This window comes from Choloepus didactylus, chromosome 7 (assembly GCF_015220235.1).
Source record: "Choloepus didactylus isolate mChoDid1 chromosome 7, mChoDid1.pri, whole genome shotgun sequence".
NCBI lineage: Eukaryota > Metazoa > Chordata > Mammalia > Pilosa > Megalonychidae > Choloepus > Choloepus didactylus.
The window spans coordinates 99,446,653-99,459,663 of NC_051313.1; the positions used below are offsets into that span (position 1 = coordinate 99,446,653).

The window sequence follows — 13,011 nt, forward strand, 5'->3', positions numbered from 1 at the left end:
TGGTGCCTGCACAGTATTAGTTGCTAAATAAATGTGAATGAATAAATGAAGCATAAGAAAAATTATTCAGCTAGTAAGTGGCAGAAGTAATATTCACTTTCAGTTCTGACTTAGAAGCCCTTGCGTTTTTAAAAATAAACGTTTAATTTGGAATAATATTATTATTGTGAAAATGAAACAGGGAATATAGTATGGTAAGGATAAAAATACAGAAAATATTTCATAAAGTCTTTAAAATGATTTAAAAATGTTATTACTTCTATTATGTCTTCATCAAGAAGCACTTATTGAGTATCATGTTTCTGGACATAAACTAAACAGAAATAAGCTTTGCACTGATGTCATACTCTTCTTCAGAAATGCTTGAAACATTTCATAGAGTTGGCCACTGTTTTTGTTCATTTAATAGTTCTGTGAAGGTGGGGATCGTCTTTTCACATGAGATCATTGAGACACCGAGAGGGAGACATGACTTTAAGATGAGTGGCCAGGAACTCATATTTCCTTTGTTCTCATCCAGTTCCTTGACCCAGAACTGCAGACAGATGAACAGAATGTTTAAACTTAGCTGTGCTCATCTCCAACATCTAGATCTTTTCCCAATCTCACCTCTCCTCTGATACCAGATTCTTCAGACTGGATATGAAATCTTTTCAGGCATTAATATGATATTTCTAATGATTTATATTTTGTCAGTGAGACTCAGTGGTGTGAAATATAGTGCTGGTGCTGAGAAGAAACTACTACATTTTAATTAAAAGTCTACAAATTCCAATACTTATAAATGGACTATTCTTTTGCCTTCTCTTGGGAAGAAGAAAGTAACTGATGGAATGAATTTTATTTTCAGGTGTCCTTCAACTTTTAAATGTAGAAATTCAGAACTTTGGGTCATCATTGTATTCATCCATTGAATTCACTAATGTAACTGTGGGATCCTGGATTGTATCTTCTACTCTGCACCAAAACTGTGGTGGGGGAATTCATGCAGCTGCAAGCCATGGCCTCATTTTGAAGGACAATATAGTATTTGGTACCGCTGGCCATGGCATTGATTTGGAGGGTCAGGCCTATTCTCTCACTGGTAACCTTGTAGTTCTGGTGACACAGCCAGTGTGGTCCACCAGTTGGATGGCAGGCATCAGAGTGAATCAGGCCAAGGACATCAGCCTCCATGGCAACGTTGTAGCAGGATCAGAGAGACTTGGCTTTCACATCCAAGGCCATAGGTGTGCCCCTTCTGAAGCATTTTGGTCTGACAACGTGGCCCATTCAAGTCTTCATGGCCTTCATCTCTATAAGGAAGATGAATTTGACAACTGCACCTGTATCACTGGCTTCCTGGCTTTCAAGAACTTTGACTACGGTGCCATGCTACATGTTGAGAACAGTGTGCAGATAGAGAACTTCACTCTGGTAGACAACACTATTGGTCTTTTGGCAGTCGTGTATGTGTCTTCTGTTCCAAAGAGCTCCATCGATAACATACAGATTGTGCTTAAGAAGTCACACATTGTGGCCACGAGCTCCTCTTTTGACTGCATTGAGGACAGAGTTAAGCCTTGCTCAGCCAACTCAACATCAACAGATCGTCCTCCTTCCAATCCAAGAGGAGGTCGAGTTGGTATTCTGTGGCCTGGATTCACCTCAGAACCACATCTGTGGCCTCAGGAGCCATGGCACAAAGTGAAAAATGGTCATTCAATTCCAGGAATCATGAAACTTCAAGGTAGGGCATTTGGGTTTATCTGAACAGCCTAGTTATGTACATCTGTGCACTGAATCTTTAGTGGTATTCTGAAATTATATCAACAAAAGGGTGATGGGGTGGTCTAGTGCTCCCTGTCCACCCTAGCAACCTGCTGGACATTGATAACCACAGTGGTGGTTTGTAATGACAGTGAGTGATTCCTTACAAAGTCACTGCTTTTTACATTTTGAAGAGCTTTCGCAGCAATTATGTAATTTGCCCTATATAACAACTCTCTTAGGTAAGTTATTTTTTCCTATCACACAAATGAGGAAGGTGCAGAAATGTGACTTGTCTGAGGTTTATTAGTAGTTTGTGGGGCAGTTAGAATTAAAATCAGTTTATGTAAAATCTTCTATTAGATCCCTTTTGTACTTGTATTCATTCCCTTCACTCTTAGTCTCTCTGGTGGTTAGTTTGTTTTGACAAAGCAAATTTTGATCAAGTCTCTGACAAAAAATATCACTCTTAAGACTTTAATGTATTGAAATATTCTTCTATTTTTCATACAGAGTTCTTGTATTGAGGAATTACAGATACTTTAATTCAAGGTTTAGGTAAACTCCTGGAACTGTCCTGAATAGCTTAACCTTACTTCTGGACATAAACTATTATTGGAACTTTTAATTGTGCGATATGTAATTGTGGGTGGTGGTTTATAAGATATAATGTTATGATTTTTTTTTAAATTTCAGATGTTACCTTCTCTAGCTTTGTGAAGAGTTGCTATAGCGATGACCTAGATGTCTGCATTCTGCCAAATGCAGAGAACACTGGAATCTTGCACCCAATAACAGCAGAGAGGACCAGGATGCTAAAGATCAAGGATAGAAACAAGTTCTATTTTCATCCATTACAACCCAGGTACCATTTTAGTGTATATAATAAGCCATATTATTAAAAATTTGGCAATTTTCAAATCCCTAACCATGTTGAAATAAAAACAAAGTCCTCAATGGAAATAGCAATGACTACTTCTAGAAAGGAATGTAGATTGATTCAGTGGCCCCAATTCTTTACCCTTCCTATATCCATGCTCTTTGATGTATAACATTTTGCAATTTCTCTCACTAAAAATTCAGAGTCTATTTCCCCATCCCTTGAACCTGGCTAACCTATGTGACCTTTTTTGGGCTAACAGAAAGGGAAGACATGATGGAATGCAACTTCCAAGACCAGGCCTCAAAAGATTTTTGTGCTTCCTATGTTTCTTGCAGTTCTGCCTTTTGTCACATGATGCACCAACCCAGGCTCATTATTGATTTTATGGTATAAGGGAATTAAGAAACATGTGGAACAGAGGTGTCCTCACTAAAATGTCTCAGCCAAGCCCAACCTAGAGAAGAGGTCATTAAGTTGTCTGAAAGATCATGAGGAAGTCTATCTGAGGCCAACAGAACTATCCAGTGAGCCCAGTCCAGATCAGCTGAGCCCCGACAACCCATGAAAAATAAATGCTTACTATCATATGCCATGATGTTCTTATAGTTGTTCATTACACAGCTATAGCTAACTGGCACCAAGAAAATTAAATGTTGGTGAGTTTGATGAATGTTAAACATTTTTGTGTCACCCTCATCTGAATATTTACCATTATTTAAAGGAAATCTTACAATATAGTACAGATAGGCAGTATATGTAAAACACAAAGTGCTGACAAACTATAATGGACTGTAAGGATTTTCTGTCTGAATATATGTTTCTACTGTTTTATTTATATCTGGTTTCCCAATACCAAGCACAATACTTGACATTTTATATGTAAATACTAAAACTGTGTTGACTGACTAAATGAAATTCAGCAAAAGACTTCAGAAGTAGGTCTTCTTTGCCCTTGTGCAGGGACTTATAGGTGTCTCAGCTGTCAGGCAAGTCTGAACTAAACTAAACTAAAGACAGATATTGATGCTCAGATCAGTTGTTCTTGGACATATGATCAGAGAGTTTTATTCAAGGATCCGTAAACTACATAAGGAATTCTCTTTTGCCATTAAAGGGAGTAGGGAAGTTAGAAGCCTGGAGAATGAGTTACCTTTTTTTGTCTGCAACATTGGGGAAAAATCCTTTATTTAGAAAAAAAGAATCAAAAGAAATCATCCCTAATTAGAAAAGTTCATATATTTTGCCTGACGCCATTTTCTTTTTGATGCCCATCCCTGAGCCATTTCAGGTTCTTAAACACGATTAGGTATGAACTTTGTGTTATTCTGCCATTTTTTTCCTATTGCCTAATTTTCCTTTTATTATATCTTATCTATGGGCTAAAACAGTTATAAAACTAAATGATATTAACATCTGATTCTTTGTACTATTTAACACCTGTCACATGGTTGACATGCAGTAAGTTTTTAATATTATTACTAAAAGTACCTAAAAGTATTAGACCAGGGGAAAGAAAATAAATTCTCTATAATTCAATATTGTGATTACATATTATTTGTTTATATACCCAACTTGACTCTAAATTCTTAAAGTGAAGGAACCATATCTATTTTTATCACTATTTTATTCCCCACACCTGACAGTAGTAAATTCTCAATAGATATTGTTGAATAAGCATATCTAATTTTACTTTGCTTATATATAGAACAAATATAATTTGTCTTTATAATGATAATCCTAAAATACTGCAGGGCCCTAAAGTACCATAAAGAAATGATTATGTTCAGCAGATATTAGTTAGAAGCATTTCATTCTCTCTTGTTTCTTAGAACATTAGCAATTGCATATTCAGATTTTCAGAATATTTGATTAAGAATGCCCTTCTTATTGACTAAGTAACTAGGAAGTAACTTATTTAATATAGAACTTTATTTCATATCTATGTAACATTATTAATAAAATCCTTTTGAATTTATTTTTCACAAGATCAGCACCAACAATATATGTTTTCTTCTTGCTGCTTTTCACAGAGTGAGAGAATTGCTTTCTATTTATCTTTGCAGAAAAGATCTAGGAGGAGTGATCTGCCCTGAAGTGGACTGTGAAAGTCCAAGCAAATATCTCTTCAAGGATCTGGATGGAAGTGCTCTGGGCCTGCCTCCCCCAGTCTCTGTATTTCCTAAAACAGAGGGAGAATGGACTGGATCCTTCTTCAATACAGGTCAGGAGAATCTGAAAGCAATGCTTTTGAAAAGAGAATGTGCGTGTATAGGAACTAGCTTGACTTGTGTTACCTATGGGAAAGAAAATACACTAGAGAAGATCTAAAAGAGTTCTAGAGTAGGTCTGTAGTAATCTGCAGTTCTGCCCTCTTGTCACACAGAAATGTTGAGTGATTAAGAGATTTCACAACAACACTGCTGTGCCTTCATGAAACTTCCTGTATCTATGCCACAGGTGCCAATTCCCAACACCCAGCTCCATGTACAAGTGGGGAGAACAATCTGCTCACTAGCTCTGCCCCTGGGCATGAAGCAGCACTCCTCGTGCAGAGAGTTTTGCAATGTTGGCCATGGAACCAGCTCCTCAGGCTTCTAAGTCTACCTTTCTCTTTCATTAGGGCTTAAAGGTTCTCACTATGAAGAGGGTAATAGTGTAGATGCCATGCAGTTTGCCTCCTTTTTATCCATCTTCTAATTGTCCTCAGGGAGCTATGTTTGGAACTCCTTTGTCCTCTTGCTTATATAACCAAAGTTTCTTTGGTTATAAATGTTTATAGCCAGACACCTGAAAATATCATTGCTTTTCTACTTCCAAAAGTAATAACATGCTGAATCCTATTGCAAATAAAGAATTTCCCTGGTTGCCCTCTACCTCAGTTGCTGTTTCTTCTTAGACTTCTTTTCTGGTCTCCTTTCCCCTTTTTAAGCTCTGAATGTAGGAATGTCCCAGGGCTGTGTCCTCAGACTTCTTTCCTTCTCTCTCTAGTCTTGCTCTTCAGATCTGAGGTTGAAATATCATCTAATACTCATGATTTCCAATTTATATCTCCACTCAGGCTCAGCCCTGAACTTTGATCTTGTATATTCAGCTGACGCCACTGGGAAATGTAATGGCATCTCAGACTCAAAATGCCCCAAATGGCATTCTTCACCTCTGACCCCATCCACAACCTGTGTCTTGCTTAGCTAAACCTACCCCAGTAATTGGTACCACCATTCACCTGGACAATTAAGTAAAAACTTAGCAGCAATCATTTATTCATTTTCCTGACTGAAAATCTCTCAATTCTCATTCCTTCCACTACTACCACTCAAGTCTAGTCATCATGTCTCACCTGACAAGAGAATAGCCTCCTAACTGCTCTCCTTTCTTCTACTTCTGTACCTGATAGTCTGTTCTTCACACAATAGCCAGAGTGATGTTTTTAACCTTCTCATGGCTTCCCATCCCCACTCAGAATAAAATCTAAACCACAAGCCTACAAGCCCTGAAGTGTCTGGTTCCTGCTTGCATCTCTAACCTCATCTCCTGTGACTCTATCTTTACTTGCTCATCATTGCCTTTTCATTTTTCCTTTAATGTGCAAAGCTTCTCCCTACTTCAGTACCTTTGCACATGCAATTTCCTCTCCCTAGAATATGTTATCCTCACTTCTTTGCAGATATGGTTCCCTCTGTTCAAATGATAACTTCTCAGAGAAGCCTTTTCTGATTACCACATGTAAAATGATCATGATGCCATTTTTCCCTAGCCTTACTATATGGCCTTGCATTATTTTCCTTCAGAACCCCACTACCTGAAGTATAATTACACTTGTTTACTTGTTGTTGTACTCTTTCCTTTGTCCAAATGCAAACTTGATGAGGGCAGGGATTTTGTCCAGCTCACTGCTATATAATTGGTAGGTGCTCAATAAATATTTATTGACTGACTGACCAAATGAATGAATTAATGATGGGAGAATATTAGTTATTTTGTCCCAAACCATTCAAAGGCATACAGAAGGAATTGAGGCCTCCAGGTCATTGCTTTAAGGATCTATCTGTAATACTTTTTGGTCTCACAGACATTTCCAAGTATCCTTTTACTCTTTTCCACCTTTCTTTCTTCTGAACTATTACTACAAACTACTTTATATCACTTGGCATTTAGAAAAGTTTCTATACATAATTCTTTTAATTACCACAAAATTTCATGTGTGAACATTTTTTGCATATGTTGAAGGCTTATATTTGCAACAGAGTAACAAGCTGTGGGAATGACAGTATAGGTTTTAAAAAGTAGTGCTGAGTTCTCGGTATATACCTGGAAGATCTGAAAGTAGTGACATGAACAGATACCTGCATGCCAATGTTCATAGCACCATTATTCACAATTGCCAAGAGATGGAAACAACCCAAGTGTCCTTCAACAGATGAGTGGATAAATAAAATGAGGTATATACACATGATGGAATACTACGTGGCAGTAAGAAGGAATAATGTTGTGAAACGTATGACAGCATGGATGAACCTTGAAGACATAATGCTGAGCGAAATAAGCCATGCACAAAAAGAGAAATATTATATGCTACCACTAATGTGAACATTGAAAAATGTAAAATAAATGGTTTATAATGTACAGTGTAGGGGAACTAACGATAGAGAACAATTAATGAAGGGGTTATGATAACCCAATAACAGATAAGCTTTCATGGGTAAATTTAACGTTCTGGGAATGCCCAGGAATGACTATGGTTTGTTAATTTCTGGTGGGTATGGTAGGAACAAGTTCACAGAAATGTTACTATATTAGGTTATTTTCTTGGGGTAGAGTAGCAACATGTTGGAAGTAAAGTAGTTATTTTAGGTTAGTTGTCTTTTGCTTACTCCCTTGTTATTGTTTGTTTGAAATTTTTTTGTACTTTTTTATTTTTTGATATAGTTAATAGTTAATTTAAAAAATAGTTAATTAAAAAAAATCAAAAACAAAAACAATGAAAAAAATATGCAGAGCACTCCTGAGGAGCTGGGGGAGAATGCAGAGGTGTTGGGCTTCCCCCCCTTGGTGGTTGCTGATGTGCTCATGACATTGGGGACTGGTGATTTGATGGGCAAGCCCTCTACCATGGGACTTGCCCTTGGGAAGACTGTTGCTGCAAAGGAGAGGCTAGGCCTGCCTATAATTGTGCCTAAGAGTCTCCTCCCGAATGCCTCTTCATTGTTCAAATGTGGCCCTCTCTCTCTAGCTAAGCCAACTTGGCAGGTGAAATCACTGCTCTCCCCCCTAAGTGGGATCTGACACCCAGGGGTGTAAATCTCCCTGGAAATGTGGAATATGACTCCCAGGGAGGAATCTAGACCTGACATCATGGGATGAGAACATCTTCTTGACCAAAAGGGGAATGTGAAATGAAATGAAATAAGTTTCAGTGGCACAGAGATTCCAAAAGGAGCCAAAAGGCCACTCTGGTGGGCACTCTTACACACAATATAGACAACCCTTTTTAGGTTCTAATGAATTGGAATAGCTAGCAGTAAGTACCTGAAACCATCAAACTGCAACCCAGAACTCTTGAATCTTGAAGACGATGGTATAAAAATGTAGCTTATGAGGGGTGACAATGTGATTGGGAAAGCCATGTGGACCACACTCCTCTTTGTCCAGTGTATGGATGGATGAGTAGAAAAATGGGGGCAAAAAAAGGCACCTAATGGTCTTTCCTACTTTAATTTTTCTTTTTCACTTTAATATTTATTCTTATTATTTTTGTGTGTGTGGTAATGAAGATGTTCAAAAATTAATTTTGGTGATGAATGCACAACTATGTAATGGTATTAAGAACAACTCTGTGCTTTGTATGACTGCATGGTATGTGAATCAATCTCAATAAAATTATTAAAAAAAAAAGTATTGCTGAGGATGTAAGACATCTGAAGAAATCTCTCCTGAAATTCAGTGAATAAAAGGACAAATCCACTTGATTAGAACTCTGGAGGATAGTAGAGACTGAATAAGGACTCCACAAATGTTGGATCTACAAAAGAAAAACATCAGGCAGGAAACTTCCATTCCAACCCACCATCCTCTTCCCTCCCCTTCACTTGGTCCAGCACAGCTTGGAAGTTGCTTGGAGGCAGTGGGACACAGACTATAAAGCCATTTACAGCATTGAGGTAGAACTTCACACATATCCAGACACAAGGACCCAAGTCAACAGAGACCCAGGGGGAACACAAGCCACTGAGGAGCACTGTATACAAAAGGGTCCCTGTGGGGAAGAGGGGAGATCATGGTGACTGCCAAGTGGTGCACTCACTCAATCCAGTTACTGGCAACTGGACTACATTTTATAAATACAAAATGGACTTTTCTGAAGAGACCCAACTTTCTGAATTGACCATCTGGCCTTTTCTGCCTCTGGTTTCTTTTCCATTAGGATACTCTAAGGGAAAAGAAATCAGAGGCAGAAAAGAAGCCTCACAGAGAAAAAATAAAAAGGTAGGCTTTAAATGGAGCTGCTCTAAGAGAAGAAAGTCCGAGAGCTGAAAAGTATAAAGAAAATGGGGCACCAAGTGAGGGAGCGAATTTAAACAAATCATAGAACCTGGGGAGAAAATTATGCACAAAAGAAAGCAGAACAGATGAAGATGCCCAGAGAAAAAACAGAAGAAAGGAAGCTTTTACCTGCAGGTGAAACAATTACACAAAAAGTGCAATCTTAAAAATTTTACCACATATCCAGGGCAAGAATCAGATGAAAAGGAGCTGAGGAAATCTGATCAGTTAAACTCAGGCTATTCTAAAGGTACAGAATAAGTTGGACCAAGTGTCAAAGAAGAGCATTAGCACAAAGCCAATCAACAATAAAGAACTAGACAAGAGGGAAACACTGACATTCAGAGTTACCTCATCAAAATAATCAGAATGACAAGCCACACTAAGAAAATGGAAGATATGGTTCAGTCAGGAGAACAAACTAAAACCTCAAAGGAGACACAGAATTTGGAACAGCTAATCAAAAATTTCAAACAAATCTCCTAAATCAGTTCAAGGAGATGAAGGAAAATATGCATAAGAGATAAAGGATATTAAGAAGACAATATGTGATCAAAAAGAATTTGAAAATATAAAAAGGAACATAACTGAAATTAATGGGACAAAAGGCAAAATAGTAGAGATTAAAAATACACTAGAGGCATACAACAGCAGATTTTAACAGGTAGAAGAAAGAATCAGTGGACTAGAAGACAGGACAATCAAAATCATAGTCAGAATATCAGAGAAATAACATAAAAAACTGAGCAGTGTCAGGGATTTGAGTGAGAGCACAAAGTACACAAACATATGTGTCATGGGTGTCCAGGAAGAGAAAAGGAACAGAAAGAATATTTGAAAAATAATGGCTGAAAATTTCCCAATTCTTATGAAAGACGTATACACACACACACACACACACACATACATACATACATACATACATACATACATACATACATACATACCTACATACATACATACATACATATACACCCAAGAAGCTCAATGTACTCCAAACAGAATAAACCCTAATAGACCACCTCCAAGACACATACTAATCAGAATGTCAAATGCCAAAGATAAAGAGGGAGTTCTGAAAGCAGCAAGAGAGAAGTGATTCACCACATACCAGGGATCCTCAATAATACCGAGTCCTGATTTCTCATCAGAAGCCATGAGGGCGAGGGAGCAATGCTATGATATATTTAGAAGTACTGAAAGAGGAAAAATTGCCAGCCCCAAACTCTTTACCTGGCAAAACTGTCCTTCAAAAATGAAGAAGAGTTTAAAATATTCACAGATAAATAGAAATTGATAGAGTTTATCAACAAAAGACCTGCCCTGCAAGAATTATTAAAGGGAGTTCTGCAGGTTGAAAGGAAAAGACAGAGAGAGTGACTTGGAGTCATGTGAAGAAATGTAAGGGTAACTAAAATGGTAAATGCAAAACTCAATAGTATCATACCCCAATAAGCAATTCTACTCTTTGATTCCTGTTAGAGTCAGATTACTGATAATGAACATGCAAAATATAAAGTAGTAAAGTGGGACAAAAGCAACATAAAGAGGGGGAACAGAGGGTTATGGGAGCAGAGAACTGTAAGCTACTGAAGCTAAGTTGGTATCTTTTCAAATTAGTAGGTTATAGATACAGATTGTACAGTATAAACCCCAGGGTGACTATAAAGAAAGTATTTAAAAAATATACAGAAATAGAAATGAGAAAAGGATTGGTTAGATATATCAAAAAAGTTCAGCTATGCAGAAAAAGAGGTTGCAATAAAGGAAGAGAGACCAAGGCGGGGGGGGGGGAGTAAAGCACGTAAAAATCAAAAGACAAAATAGCTGAAATAAGTACTGCCTTTACAGTATAACGCTGAATTTTAATGGATTACACTCCCCAATGAAAATACACAGATTGGCAGAATGGATTAAAAAAGTCTGATCTAACTATACGTTGTTTATGAGAGACTCACCTTAGACTCAAAGTCACAAATAGCTTGAAAGTGAAAGGATGGAAAAATATATTCCATGCAAATAGTAACCAAAAAAGATCTGGGGCAGCTATACAAATATCAGAAAAATAGACTTTAAGTCAAAAGCTATTAAAAGAGACAAAGAAGGACTCTATATATTAATAAAAGGGGCAATCCACCAAGAAGAGATAACTATCATAAATATTTATGTAACAAAGCATGGTCCCCAAAATACATGAGGCAAAAACTGGCAAAACTGAGGGGAGAAGTAAGACACCTCTACAACAATAGTTGGAGACTTGAATACACCACTCTCATCATAGACAGAACATCTAGACAGAAGATCACTAAGGAAAGAGTGAACTTGAATAATATGATTAATGAAACTAGACATAATATACATATACAGAAAATTGCACCCCAGTACAGCAAGGACTATATTCTTCTCAAGTGCACATGGATCATTCTCCAGGATAGGCCACATATTGGGTCAAAAAACAAATCTCAATAAATTAAAAAGATTGAAATTATACCAAGCATCTTCTCTGTAATGGAATGAAGCTGGAAATCAGTAACAGGCAGAGAACTGGAAAATCTACAAATATATATAAGTTAAATAACACACTCTTAAGCAATCAGTAGGCCAAAATAGAAATTGCAAGAGAAATCAGGAAATATTTTGAGATGAATGAAAATGGGAACACAACTTATCAAAACTTATGGGATGAAGCAAAGGAAGTGCTGAGAAGGAAATTTGTTGCCCTAAACTCTTACATTAAAAAAGAAGAAAGCTAAATCAAAGACCTAACTGCACAGCTGGAGGAACTAGAAAAGCAAGAGCAAAATAATTCCAGAGCAAGCAGAAGGAAAGAAATGACAAAGATTAGAGCAGAAATAAATGAAATTGAGAATAAAAAAACAATAGAGAGCGTTAACAAAACCAAAAGTTGGTTCTTTGAAATGATCAATAAAATTGACAAGCCTTTAGCTAGACTGACTGACAAAGAAAATTAGATAGAAGAGAATACTATGAATAAGTGTATGCCAACAAATTAAAAATCCTAGATCAAATAGACAAATTCCTAAAAACCCATAAACAGTTACACTGACTCTAGAAGAAACAGAAGACCTCAACAGACCAATTACTAGTAAGTAGATAGGATCAGTCATCCATAACCTACCAACAAAGAAAGTCCCAGGACCAGATGGCTCCATGGGTGAATCTACAAATTATTCCAAGAAGAATTAATACTGATCCTGCTCAAACTCTTCTAAAATATTGAAGAGGAGGAAACACTACTTGACTCATTCTGTAAGGCCAACATTACCCTAGTACCAGAGCCAGATAAAGATACTGCAACAAAAGAAAACTACAGACCAATTTCTCTTGTGAACATAGATGCAGAAATCCTCTAAAAAGTACTTGCAAATTGAACCCAACAGTACATTAAAAGAATTATACACCATGATCACGTGGGTTTTATCCCAGGTATACAAGGGTAGTTCAACATAAGAAAATCAATTAATGTAATACACCATATTAACAAAACAAAGGAGAAAACACATGATCTTCTCCACTGATGCAGGAAAGGCATTTGACAAAATCCAGCCTCTTTTCTTGATAAAAATATCAAGACATATCAAGAATAGAAGGACACTTTCTCAATATGACAAAGGGCATATATGAAAAACCTACAGCTAACATCATACTTGTTTTGGTTTGCTAAAGCTGCTGGAATGCAGTATACCAGAAATGGATTGGCTTTTACAATGGGGATTTATTAACTTACAATTTATAGTTCTTAGCCCATGAAAATATCCCAATTAAGGCATCAAAAAGAAGTTACCATCTCTGAAGAAAGGCCACTGGCATCTGGGGTT

At 37.1% G+C, this 13,011-nt stretch overlaps 1 protein-coding gene across 9 annotated transcripts in view; it reads left to right on the forward strand.

Moving 5' to 3' along the window:
- PKHD1 (PKHD1 ciliary IPT domain containing fibrocystin/polyductin) overlaps positions 1–13,011 on the forward strand; it is a 473,530-nt gene that overhangs the window by 320,264 nt on the left and 140,255 nt on the right. For 8 of the 9 annotated variants that reach the window (XM_037842918.1, XM_037842911.1, XM_037842917.1 and 5 more), the window contains 3 exons: positions 851–1,729; positions 2,446–2,614; positions 4,696–4,853. In XM_037842918.1, coding sequence (XP_037698846.1) covers positions 851–1,729; positions 2,446–2,614; positions 4,696–4,853 — 1,206 coding nt within the window. Of the gene's footprint in view, positions 1–850; positions 1,730–2,445; positions 2,615–2,967; positions 3,289–4,695; positions 4,854–13,011 lie in introns of those variants that run through there. The other variant, XR_005217861.1, reaches the window with a different exon arrangement.